We start from the raw sequence: 13,694 nt of genomic DNA on the forward strand, positions 1-13,694 counted from the left end.
CCGATTCCGTATCGTCTGAGTGGACACATTCACCCCTGATGCGTTCAGGAGGTCGTTACGTAGGCTGGTTGCTGTCCAGAAGGGATGGCGTCGTGCCCGAAGAGCCACACAATGGTCTTGGCGTTGGGTTGTCGACCTCTGACGACCACCCCTATGTCGGTGTGCTGCTGTACCAAAAGTTTGCTGTCGGTTCCAGGCCCTGTTTACAACGCTCTGGCTGACGTTTAGTGCATTTGCAACGTCACGTTGTGAATAGCCAGCGTCAAGCATTCCAATACATCTGCCCAGTTGTTCTGTCCTCAGGCGACGCCTTACACGTTGAGGGGGCACTGTGTTGATAAACGTAGTGTAAACACTCAAGTGAGTTTGAATTTTTAGAAAGAATCAGACACCGATGCCTGAGTGAAAATCGTGCAATGGTAGCAAAAGCATAAACTGTGATGAGAAACGCATTTCCCATGGCATGAAATACACGTGCAAGTTTGTTGAAGACGTTTTTGATTTCACTTGGACACAATATTGCCAGTTATGCAGTTATTATTTTTTTAAACATACACATATCTATGATCCTTATCAAATTTTGAGTAGTATAGTTCAATTATGCGGGCATGTACAAGGTGCTACATCTCAAATTTGATGCAATTAACCGTGAACAGTCCTTGTTAAAGATGCGACACAACGTTTTGAATTATCCATCAATTAATTTGCTTATCATGAACTGCTGTTTGGATCATTGTGTTCTAACTACGTGTATCAAACGTACATCGTTTATATTGTAACATAACATGACATGAATAGATACATGTGATTACATCTATGCAATGCGCGTGTTGTATCGGTATATATATGCACAGACGATTTTTCTCGCTGCATTGCATGCATATTTATTCATTTACATGTTCTTGGACGTTTTCACAAAAAAAAGCTTTAAGGTTTCAGTGTTGGTTGAATATACCAGCACTACAAAATATGTTCATTGTGTAAATACGAATAATTGTTTTCTTACCTCATTAAGTAATACGCACGGTAAAAGGAAACAATCCGAGATTTTCCAACTAAATCGTTTATCTTGCGTACACCTTTCGATCATCGTTCACGTTGAGCTCCTGTTTGTACTTCGTTCGCGCTCGGTATTCGCTACATGTTCGGCGTTCATTAACAGTTCACCAAGTTGCTTTCATCATCCACTTCCTGTTCGCTCACCGTGCAAGTGCGAAAGTAGTTTCTAAACGTTCCAGGAACTGTATCATTCAGATTTTCATTTTGTTTTCATATAAGTAAACTTATACCGGGGGTATATTGCTACTGTATGATTTTGTTTACGCTGGATATGACGTTTAAATTGCAGAATCTTTAGATATCCATGTTGGGGCAGGAACCTAGCGTTCTTGTATTTTACTATTGGGCAATATATTTACAAATTACCCCTCATCCTAACTTTCAGTCCCGGCTTAATGTGGTCATATATTACAATTGGTGCTGACACAATCGTTTAAACAAACCGCGACTGTTCCATATCAACCATCAAATATTCACTCTCCCGTTTCAACATTTCTGGATACACCTTTAGAAGACGTTGTTTCAAATGTCAATGCTGAAGCGTTAATTTAATCAACATTTTCTATTTTAATGCATGATGTCATGTAACAAGAAATGTAATTCTTTACCCAGGAAATATTACTCTTGTAAATGGATAAAGAAATAAAGGTTACACATATCACATTAACATCATACCTTAGGTTTTAATGTGCACGTTATATTAACTAAAATTAAACTTTACTGGTTTATAATGACTGATAAGCCTTATTTCAACACTCATTATATTGCCAAATACCAAGTTAAATGCAAATAAGGCATGCACATTTGAAAAGGGAATTTCCACGTTTCTCACTGAGAGGAAAGGGTTAAATTATTTCACACAGGAAATGTGATGTTTTTAAGTGCAGGTTTGCAGGTTTGCAGCATATTAATTTCAAATTTCAAGCATCTTATTGGTAATGAATATAACATGCTCTTACTACCAACATATCTCTGATTTGAACAATATATATTATTACTTTTGAGGGTTTTTTTCCGAAACATATCCCTAACAAACAAATAGTGACTAAAGTTAATTTGGAAATCTTGCTGCCGAATATTTACTTACATTCTGCATGGTATATCGAAGACATTTTCTTAAGGGTAAACATTTTAGGATTTTTGGCAACATTTCGTGCAGGTTAACATTTATAGATTAAATGCATCCTGATTCATAGATTACTGTAGAATAAATACAATGAAATAAATCAAAACTGTAACATAGCATATAAGTGATACAGGTTTTCTTGAATGCAAGACATTACTGTGTTTACAATATTTGTCTTTTTCTTTTTTAGGTGCTAAACAAAGAAAATATGGATGCATGATCCGTACATTTGTTATAATCGTGAGTAGAAATTTGACATAATCTATCTATATGTATATCATTTTGAGCAAATAGAGGAACGTTAAACAATATCTAATCAACCAATCGTCCACTGAAACATGCAGTTGGTTTCAGAGTAATAAAATACACTCATGGACACCGGTGTTTCTATATCCCTTTCCAAATTGTGGATGGGGACAAAAATACTATTTCTTGACAAAAATTAATGAGAAAGGGGGTATAATGTATATTGCTTCAAATTGTGAGTATATCTAATGTCAACACGACATCGTATTTTCAGGTTTTCCCCTCCCTACATAATTTATCAGGAAAACATAATGATGGTATGTGACTTTCAGTACATATCGATGTAGGTGCTGATACTCAATATTTTTGCATTTTGTGGTAGGGGATATGCCATTAGTACCTGTCTTTATCCTAGAATAGATGCTGTCAAGATTGGCAACACGATTTAACATCACAGTCTGTAATATTTACTGGTATTGTATACCGTGCTCTATGTTGCATTGTTAGGCTTTTAAAAGAAATGTGTCATAGAAATGTTATGTTTTTAAATGTAATCTAAGTAAGAATAGTTTGTATTTACTTGTAATGCAGGTAAGCTAACTGTAGAATCGTAATGCCATATTTTGTGGAATAGTAAAAATAAACTTGCGGAACTGTAACAGTTTCTTTTTGCGGAAACGTAATGTCATTTTGCAGAAATTCGGTGTACCGATACGGAAGTCCCCTTTACATTTGGGAACTGCTAAACGACTAAGTCATAACGCAAATTGTATGAATGATGTATACCTATAAGCATTTTGTCTCCCGAACGTTCTTTTGTATATAACCGACTTGTTCGTTATATTGCGATTCGTGTGTTGTTTTTTAATAATCTAAAAAAAAATGTTGTTTGTCTTCAACCTATCAGTCCTAATGGTCACAGAAGACAAGGATACTGTCTACAATATTCACCAAAATGTCACCGGGTTCAATTAATGTGTGATAACATTCCTGACTCGAGAATAGCGTTTCCAACACTATTTGACGTGGTTTTGTAATGTACATTAATGTTTTAACTGTAATACAACGTTAGTATCACTAAGGGATATTCTACAATACAACATTAACAGTTAGTACAGCAAGATCCTCTGAAAACGAAATGCTTCAATTCCCTTTAACAAATTTGCCACACTTTTCTGCTGAGTGTTTATCAAAGGCAAACAATTGCAAATGATTTATACTTCCAGAGTTTAATATTCATTCAGAGAAGAGAATGTACAAAAGATGCATGTGCAGCTTCGATCAATTCGGCATCAATAGTAAAGGAGTGTCCGAAAAATATAGAGAAGTGGCACGAAAGGGAACGCCTAAAAGGATGTCAACGTATCCACCAAAACTGTACTACTCCACAAAAGTTTAAGTACCATTGCCTTCCCAATGAATGGGGAAATGCTACAGTCGAAGTTTGTGCTAAAGTACGGAACATTGTTTGTAAGTTATATATGAAATATATCATAGAAGGTGTTATCAAGAAACCAAGTTTGAAAGTATGTTAGAAATACATTCGGCCGTAACATTAATGTTCGGATAATTCGTGTGATTGTTCAAACCGCACCATATGTAAAACGGTGGAAAACAATGAATACATTGTAATGCGATCCTTGTAAAAACGATTAACTTTTTGGGGTATGATAGATCAGCCATCCTGTAGGGAATGAAAAATGAAAATTCAGCCCAAAATTAGAATAAAGACGAAATTTTCTACAGCTATAATTCTACTATTGCATCCAAACTTTTTAATTATAAACAAACTTTGCAGTGCCTAGATATAGACCATTTTGTACGTAATCCACCAACGTGTTCTTGTTCTTCATCTTCTTTCAACTATAGTCCAGCGGGACATGTCATTACTGGTGATGTTGATATAGATGAAAATGAGGACCTCAAATCACTTATTCTAAAATGTCCTAAACACAGAGAACCTCTGTCTTTTAATTGGCGACAGAAATTCATCTCTATTATGAATTTTGTAGAATATTATGCCAGACGACGGGCTAAATATGAAAAAGAACTTGATATATTGTCAGAAGGAGTTAACAGGATAAGAGGAATATTGAAATCCCGCATTAGCCATATGAAAACAAAAGTGCGTACCATCTATCCTTCTGTGTTTAGTAAACCAGAAGTGATAAAAGAATTAGATAGGTTACGTGAAGAATATGTTTTCGTTCCAGCTGACAAAGCTAGTAACAACATTGTCTTTGTTTTTAAGGCTCATTATTACAACTGTATTTTCAACGAACTTGGCTTTTTTTTTTTGGTAATTGTACCTATACTCCAACTGTCATTTCAAAAGATGTTCTTCAAAACCATGCTTCAGTTTTAGAAACATTTAATATCCCAGTCAATGGGTCGAATGAATATGAGTTACGATTCCTATACTGGATTCCTAAACTACATAGGAAACAAAGATACATTGCTGGATCCAGTAAGTGCTCTACCAAGCCCCTATCTTTGCTCCTCACAAAAATATTAACAGCTGTGAAAGAGAAACTTCAAACTTACTGTTCGAATACATATCCCAGAAATGGTGTTAATCAAATGTGGATTCTAAAAAATTCTAAAGAACTCTTAGTAAACTTGAAATCGCAGAAGTTTTCCCAAATCAATAACATTAAAATTTATGACTTTCCAACACTATACACGACCACCCTTCACGATAAATTAAAGACTATACTTTTTGACATCATGAATAGTTGCTTCTTCAACAAAAATGGAAAACGGAAATATTCATATCTAGTCATCAGTCATTCAAAAACTTACTTTGTTAAACATCACTCTGATTCCACGCACAAGTACTCTGAAGTTGAAATAAAAAATATGCTAGAGTTCCTCATTGACAATATCATCGTGGTCTTTGGTGATCAGGTCTTCTAACAGTGTGTTGGAATTCCCATAAGCACGAATTGTGCTCCTTTGTTAGCTGACCTGTTTCTATATTCAGATGAAGCAGAATTTCTTCAAAAATTTCTACGTGAGAAGAAAAATTTTCTCGTTGCAGCCTTCAATTCAACATTTCGATATATCGATGACGTTTTGTCTATTAACAATAATAACTTTCATTCATATGTCGATTTGATATATCCCTGCAAGCTTGAAATAAAGGACACCACACAGTCGTCTACTTCTGTTTCATACTTAGATATTTTATTGAAAGTAGAAATTAACGGCAAACTGACAACTCAATTATACGACAAACGGGATGATTTCAGCTTCTCCATCGTCAACTTCCCATATTTATGTAGCAATATTCTATTATCACCTGCATATGGTGTTTATATATCTCAACTGATACGATATGCAAAGAGCTTATTCTGTGTATAGTCAGTTTTCAAATTGAGGTAAGCTACTGACATACAAGCTGGTGGTACAGGGGTTTCATCAGTTTCGATTGAAGTCAGCATTTCGCAACATCTATGGCCTTTATAACGATCTAGTTCGTCAATACAACTTATCATTGAATCAAATGATGTGTGACGTGTTTCATACTGATTGTTAAGCTGTTCTTAACACACTAATATTGACTGCGGATAACTCCGTTTACCTGAACAGGATATAGGGCTCAGGGTGGATGTGACCGGTCGACAGGGGACGATTACCCCTCCTAGGCACCTGAACCCACCTCTGGTGTGTCCAAGAGTTTGTGTTTGCCCAACTCTATTTTGTATTGCTTGTAGGAGTTATGAAGTTGATAACTGTTCGTTATTTTCACCTTTTATCTATGTCGAATTTTATTCATTTTAAAGGTCATTGTGCAGAATACAACCATGGTGCAGGAATTGTGCAAAACAGTCAAAAAAGGCCATTTCAATTTCCACATGAGAATTGCAGTTATCAGTCAAATAATACATTCCTGGTTAAAGGTAATCTTTATTAGGGGCAATTCATTATCCGTGGTGATAAATTTCTGGGGGAAAATACAGATATTAATAAGAATATATAACTCGTAGATCAATGAAGCTATCAAAAAGTAATAATAAAGAAAGGTATGAAATTATATCTCAATATTGGTTCTCATTCGTTGTTCCTTTATCATAGCCAAGTACTGCTACGATTTGAAGGTGGAAGAAACTTCAACATCTCCAAATTTGATAACTGCGACTACCGATACTGGAAATATAAATGATAATCAGACCCATGGGTAATATAAATGATATTTGATATACATATAGATTATATCAATTGAACGTATCCTTTGATGGTGCTCTCTCTCTCTCTCTCTCTCTCTCTCTCTCTCTCTCTCTCTCTCTCTCTCTCTCTCTCTCATTCAAAGTATCAGTAAAGAATGATTAAATCATCATTAATTCTGCAAGTAATTCAAACAGTTTTAATTCTTGTACACTGTCTGAAGTGTCTACGAACGAATATATATCATTGCAGAATTATTGATTGTGGTACATATAATGTAAAACTTATACGGTACCAATGTCATTTGTTTCTCTTGAAATATCAATGCAAGTGTATGAAAGGAGGAGCCTGAACAAAATTACTGCAACAAATAAACATCAATCTTCTGTACTGACAATCAGTTCCTTTAAATAAGCAATGGAACATTATTTTTATATTGACATTTAGTAGCTCTTTGATGTATTTCAATATTGCTATTATGAAAGATAGAAAAAATAAGGAATTTTTACTGCATTGTACATAAATAATTCTGTTATGATGTTGTTTCTGATATCAATTACAGAGAAACGCCAAAGTGGAACCCAACAGACGACAATTCCAACTTGATTATAGTCATTTCTTCCATTATTGGAGCTACATTCATTATGTGTGGGATAATCTGGATATGTGTTTACAAGAAGCCTGTAAGGTAGCTTTAATTCACATTGTATAAAGAAGAACTTGATACATTGCATGAACGGGTTAAAAGCATAAGAGGAATTTCAAAATACCGTTTTAGACGTATGAAAACAAAAGTACGTACCATCTATCCTTCTGTGTTTAGTAAAACAGAAGTCATAAAAGAATATTATAGGTCACATGCGGAATATGTTTGGTTCGAACTGACAAAGCTAGTAACAACATTGTCTTTGTTTGTAAAGCTCGTTATTTTAACTGTATTATAAACGAACTTGGCATTAATTCCACTTTTGGTAATCGTAGTTATACTACAACTACCCTTTCAAAAGATGAAATTCTTCAAAACCATGCTTCAGTTTTAGACACATTCAATATATCAATCAATGTGTTGAATGGATATAAGTTACCGTACCTATACTGTATTCTTAAACTACAAAAAACCCTCTTAAAGAAAGATACATTGCTGGATCCAGTAAGTGCTCTACCAAGCCCTATCTTTGATCCTCATGGAAATATTAACAGGTGTGAAGGTATAACTTCAAACTTACTGTGCGACTACATATGCCAGAAGTAATGTTAATCAAATGTGGATTCTAACAAATTCTAAAGAACTTTTAGTAAACTTGAAATCGCTAAACTTTTCCCAAATTAATAGCATCAAAACCTATGACTTTTCAACACTATACACGACCATTCCTCACGATGAATTAAATATTAGACTTTTTGACATCATGAATAGTTGTTTCTTCAACAAAAATGGAAAAAATGAAATATCCATATCTAGTGATCAGTCATCCAAAAACTTACATGTACTTTGTTAAACATCACTCTGATTCCACGCTCAAGTACTCTGAAGTTGAAATAAAACATATGCTAGAGTTCCTCATTGACAATATCTTCGTGGTCTTTAGAGATCAGGTCTTCCAACAGTGTGTTGGAATTCCCATGGGGCACGAATTGTGCTCCTTTGTTAGCTGACCAGTTTCTATATTCAGAAGCAGAATTTCTTCAAAAACTTCTACGTGAGAAGAACAAATCTCTTGTTGTGGCCTTCAATTCGATATTTACATATATCGACGACGTTTTGTTTATTAACAATAGTAATTTTCATTCTTATGTCGATTTGATATATCCCAGTGAGCTCGATATTAAGGACACCACAGAGTCGTCCACTTCTGCTTCATACTTAGATATTTTATTGAAAACAGACATTAACGGCAAACTGACAACTCGACTGTATGACAAACGGGATGATTTCAGCTTCTCCATCGTCAACTTCCCATATTTATGTAGCAATATTCCATTATCACCTGCATATGGTGTTTATATCTCTCAACTGATTCGATATGCAAGGGTTTGTTCTGCGAGTCAAGCTATTGGCAAAAAAGTTGATGGTACAGGGGTTTCAACAGTCTCGATTGAAGTCAGCATATCGCAAGATCTATGGTCGTTATAACGATCTAGTTCGTCAATCCAACTTATCATTGGGTCAAATGCTGTCTGACGTGTTTCATTCTGATTGTTAGATCATTCTTGACACACTGATTTTGACAAAGGATAACTCCGTTTACCTGAACAGGATATACGCCTCACGGCGGGTGTGACCGGTCGACAGGGGATGCTTACTCCTCCTAGGCACCTGATCCCACATCTGGTGTGTCCAGGGGTCCGTGTTTGCCCAACTATCTATTTTGCATTGTTTGTAAGAGTTATGAGGTTGATCATGGTTCTTTATCTTCACCTTTTGTATACACAATGTAATTTTCCCTTGGAGATCCGGATTCGAATAGTCCTCAGTATCCCTTGCTTGTTGTAAGAGGCGATTAAATTGACGGTGATTAGGATGAAACCGGAAAAAAACCGAGGCCCCACGCCAAAGCAAGTCGGACACAATGAACATATATCCCTGTTCAATGGTTGTAATCGCTGATCATGGGACTAAATGTTACAGCCCTTCACTGACAATGGTGTATAAAAACAATATAAAACGAAACCAATCAATAGTCAATGCATATTATTGATTTATTTTCTAATGAGAAGTATTGACCTGAACGTTTGTTCCTTTTATTACATGTAAAAGAAATTTTTGATGTGATATACATTTATCATTTTAGATGTAGGCAGAAAAAAGAACAGCCAGAAGGTAGAGGAACTGACGAAGATGCGCTTCTGAGGCGATGTGGTAACCAGTCTGAAGTTGTCGTTTGTTTTTCATAATTTCCCGGGTATTACGAACGATTTGATATTTCATTGTGTATATGACTGACTGTACTCAAATACATAATTCTTCTAATAGACCGTGGATTTCATTAGCTTTATTTATTTATCTTTTAATTTTGTTACTTTCTTCCCCACCATATCTGGGTATTATTACTGTTTGAATGAAATCGAAGAGAACTTTGCTTACTGTTTGTTGCATTGTAGTTTTACGACTAGAAGTTCTACGTGTTTAAAGGTTTTGGAAGCTTAATAATGAAATAGCCAGCCCTTAAAAATAGGTCTATCGTTTGTTAATTTTCATTAATCCTGCATTTTCAAAGTTATTTCTAACGTATCTTAAATACCTATTTCTGATGAAATTCTTTTTAATGTAATTTTCTCATACTTGTTTTTTTTTTTCGTTTTTTTTATTCAAATATAAAATTGCATAATTTAAAATTTAGAAGCACAAATTCTTACACAAGATTTAATTGCTAAATCACAGGAACTTCAAAATCCAAACATGGAACAAAACATGATACAATATGTATCGCAAATGATGTAAAAACATCCGCTGGGTGATTACACCATCGGATGGGCGATGTTTAAAAAGGTGTCAACTATCAGAGTTGAGTAGAATTATTGTGATTATCCTTCATTTGGAGAAATTTTAGAATTTCGAGTGCTTTGGGTATCATACACATTCATAGAAGAATTTAAAAAATATATATATACGTGATTTTACTTTCTACTGTTTATGTCCCTGTTTGAGATGCGAGACCTATACATTATTCAGTAGATATTTATGCTTAATAGGTTTGTTATTCACTATAGGATTCGCCTCGTCTTCAACCCCCCCAAAAATTGCTGAAGTCGGCCAGTAACAGACTTGCATTATTGTTTTATTTTTGTCGAAGATAAATACGTTTGAGGACCGGGTTTCACAAAACTATCTTATGATCTGTCATAAGATAAGAGTGTCTTAAGATCTGACTTATGACCATCATAAGATACGGCAGTACCGTTTCACAAAATCATTTTAACTTCAAGAAATCTTAAGATAGATCTTAATACTTTGCTATACCCGTTACATTATATACTCGCCTATAGGTCGGTTCACCTATAAGTCGGTTCTATATTTTGTAGACTATTTTGGAGGGATTTGCCATTGACCCGCTTATAAGTCGGTATAACTTTTTCCAGGAATCGTTTGACGATTTCTAACATTTTCACTTCTGTTTCAAATAGTGTTTTGTGAAATCCATTGCTATTCATCAATTTTCTCAACAAATCAATTTCAATAATACACGCTTAAGATAAAGAAAATCATTAAAATATGTGAAATCTTACACTTTATGCATATGATCTTAGAATACATAAATGATATCTGTTCAGTCAACATTAATCATGATAATTGTCGGAGTACGAAGTTGTTAAAGACATACACTACATTAAACTATCCAGAAAAATGCTAATCTTCTTAGGACTTTGTTATAAGTCGGGTACATTGTAAAATACCGTCTGTCCTTTATGATCTTTTGACTGCATTGATGAATTTCAATGTTTCATGTATATGAAAGATTAAGGTATATGAAAATATGAATAGGAAGTTGAAATATTGTGATTTTAGGCATTGGTAATTATCTAATATCAAAGTTGGTATCGTGTATAAGTTTTACATTTAAAAGAATTCGATACATTGTAATTCTTTTTAAAAGCATGTGACATTAACACTTCATTTTGCATTTCAAAACGTACACTCGTTTTGTATACTATTTGATTTCAGAAATTGTGATACAAAAAGGAAAACATTAAATGATATTTTTATAAAAACACTACATCAAAGGTGTGATTTTTTTTATCCCTTTCTCCCGCTTTCCTCTCCTCAGAAAATAAAACATTTGCCTAACTAATTTGAAATATAAAGAAAAAAGACAATAGGATTGATGTGTTTGTTACATGTTAGCAACGTCGCACTTGTTTTATTCAACAAAATGATATACTGAATACGAAAATGTTATTCAGGAAACGAGGGTGCGGATGGGTAGGGAAAACCAAAAACACAAGTAGTACTTAAGCACATTTTAACGAACGTCGCATTGATCGAACAACACACGTACGAATGTTCGACTATACGGGTATACTTGGCGCAAAGGCTTTCCTAACCGAAAAATCCAATAACTGAATGAATTGGAGTAGTACGAAAAACTAGCCAAAGCATAAAAACGTGAAGAAATAGATTCACACAACACTACTTTTGTGTCTACAAGGTGAAGATAACGAACAGCGATCAATCTCATAACTCCTACAAGCAATACAAAATAGATAGTTGGGCAAACACGGACCCCTGGACACACCAGAGGTGGGATCAGGTGCCTAGGAGGAGTAAGCATCCCCTGTTGACCGGTCACACCCGCCGTGAGCCCCATATCCTGATCAGGTAAACGGAGTTATCCGCAGTCAAAATCAGTGTGCCAAGAACGGCTTAACAATCGGTATGAAACATGTCAGACAGCATTTGACCCAATGCGAGGTCGTATTGACGAACTAGATCGTTATAACGACCTCGATTTAAAAACCGACTATACCCAGAACAAGCTCTTGCATATAGGTGAATGATATTCAAATACATTCACTTGCTACCATATAGCGGTTACGAAGTCAGTATGCATGTGCTCAGACAAATCAGTGTCAAAATATTTAAGAGGTCCTTGAAACGATGTCCAAACAATTCAGTTGCTGATATATCAGTTTTGTTTGACGAGGTGGAGAAAAGAAAAGGCATTTATTTTTAAAACAAAACTACAGTTTCAATGCTATGAAGGAAACTTGGGGAGATGTAACTTCTAGAGTAAAACCTGTAAATTCAACCAATTGTGTCAGGTCGGGGGAAGAAATGAAGAAAACGTGAACGTGCCCAAACAGCGAAAGTAGGAAAAAGTTGGCTGTGGGATATTCTAAACGAATATTGAATTCATCATAAAGAACACATGTCGCGGTATACGAAGCTTATCAATGATTTCCACATCCTCAATATAGTCTAATAGAGTGTTTCTGTCCCGGAAACGACGTTCCCTTCGGATAAGCTACCTATCTCTTAGCACAACATAGTTCAGTATAGACTGAAGACAAGTATCTGGCTGTCTTTATGTTTCTAACAAACTTAACATTATCTTAAGATATTACAGTTTTGTGAAACATCTATGGTGAATCTTATGGCACATTTTGGTCTTAAGACAAATCTTAGTCGTACGATAGTTTTGGGAAACAGGCCCAAGATATGAATATGTTCAAGAATGAAATAAAATTAAAGACGTTCCATTCGCCAAGTTGCCGTCACCATTTTGCTATTTACCGTCTAAAGAAATATGGAGGGCAATTACGTGACACGTTTATGTAATGTCAAAGCGTAAATATATATCATCTTGTTAAAATTGGTGCAAAAATTACATCGGATTTCATTTCTATTGCAAGTTTTTTTTTTAAGGTAGTGTGATCTTTGTAATGACTTTGCTAAATTTCTTTGTAATGTACTGTTGTTTTTGTATCCATTGTACACACCGGTGTGTTTTCAAAATATTATTATATATTTAGCTCAAATTCTTTATATATGACACATTCTTGTTCATCCATATTCTATGGTTTTCCAGCCTTTTCAATATTCTACAATAATGTACCTATGATATCAACAATTATGTTTATTTGAGAAGCATTTTCATAAACAAACACCAGAAAAGGAATTGGCACCAAGTGACAAACAATGTATTTATTTCCTTGGAAATGTACAGGTAGCCTATGTAAACTACACCTGATTCCACCTCTGGTATATCCAGGGTCCGTGTTTGCCCAACTTCCTCTTTTGTATTACTTATAAATTTCAAAATTAAGAATTATCACCCTCATGCATAGCTCTGATTCTTGGACGAATTTGGCTCCAGTTTTTAGCATTCTGGTTTCCCTTTTAGCTCTTACTACTTTATTGTTATTTCGCAATTCAAAAATTTCGACTTGAGCATCACTGAAAAGACATTGCTTGTCGAAATGTGCATCTGGTACATCAGAATTGGTACCGTATAAGTTTTACATTACTACCCTTGGATCAAGGCCTCTGCTGGTGGACTGTTAGTCCCCGAGGGTCTTTACAGCCTAGTAGCTAAGTACTTCGCTACTAGCTTGAACATACGGATGTATATTTAATGGTTGTGATAAAATTTAGAAA

At 34.9% G+C, this 13,694-nt stretch overlaps 1 protein-coding gene across 1 annotated transcript in view; it reads left to right on the top strand.

The window, feature by feature from the left end:
* The window catches only part of LOC125677459 (uncharacterized), a 63,401-nt gene extending 56,111 nt beyond the window's left edge, over positions 1-7,290 (top strand). Inside the window, exons 13-17 of the mRNA XM_056161013.1 lie at positions 2,376-2,425; positions 3,658-3,901; positions 6,217-6,333; positions 6,509-6,611; positions 7,161-7,290. Of these exons, the coding sequence (XP_056016988.1) occupies positions 2,376-2,425; positions 3,658-3,901; positions 6,217-6,333; positions 6,509-6,611; positions 7,161-7,290 (644 nt within the window). The remainder of the gene's footprint in view (positions 1-2,375; positions 2,426-3,657; positions 3,902-6,216; positions 6,334-6,508; positions 6,612-7,160) is intronic.
* The last annotated feature ends 6,404 nt before the right edge of the window (positions 7,291-13,694 follow it).

Source organism: Ostrea edulis, chromosome 3 (assembly GCF_947568905.1).
Source record: "Ostrea edulis chromosome 3, xbOstEdul1.1, whole genome shotgun sequence".
Taxonomy (NCBI): Eukaryota; Metazoa; Mollusca; class Bivalvia; order Ostreida; family Ostreidae; genus Ostrea; species Ostrea edulis.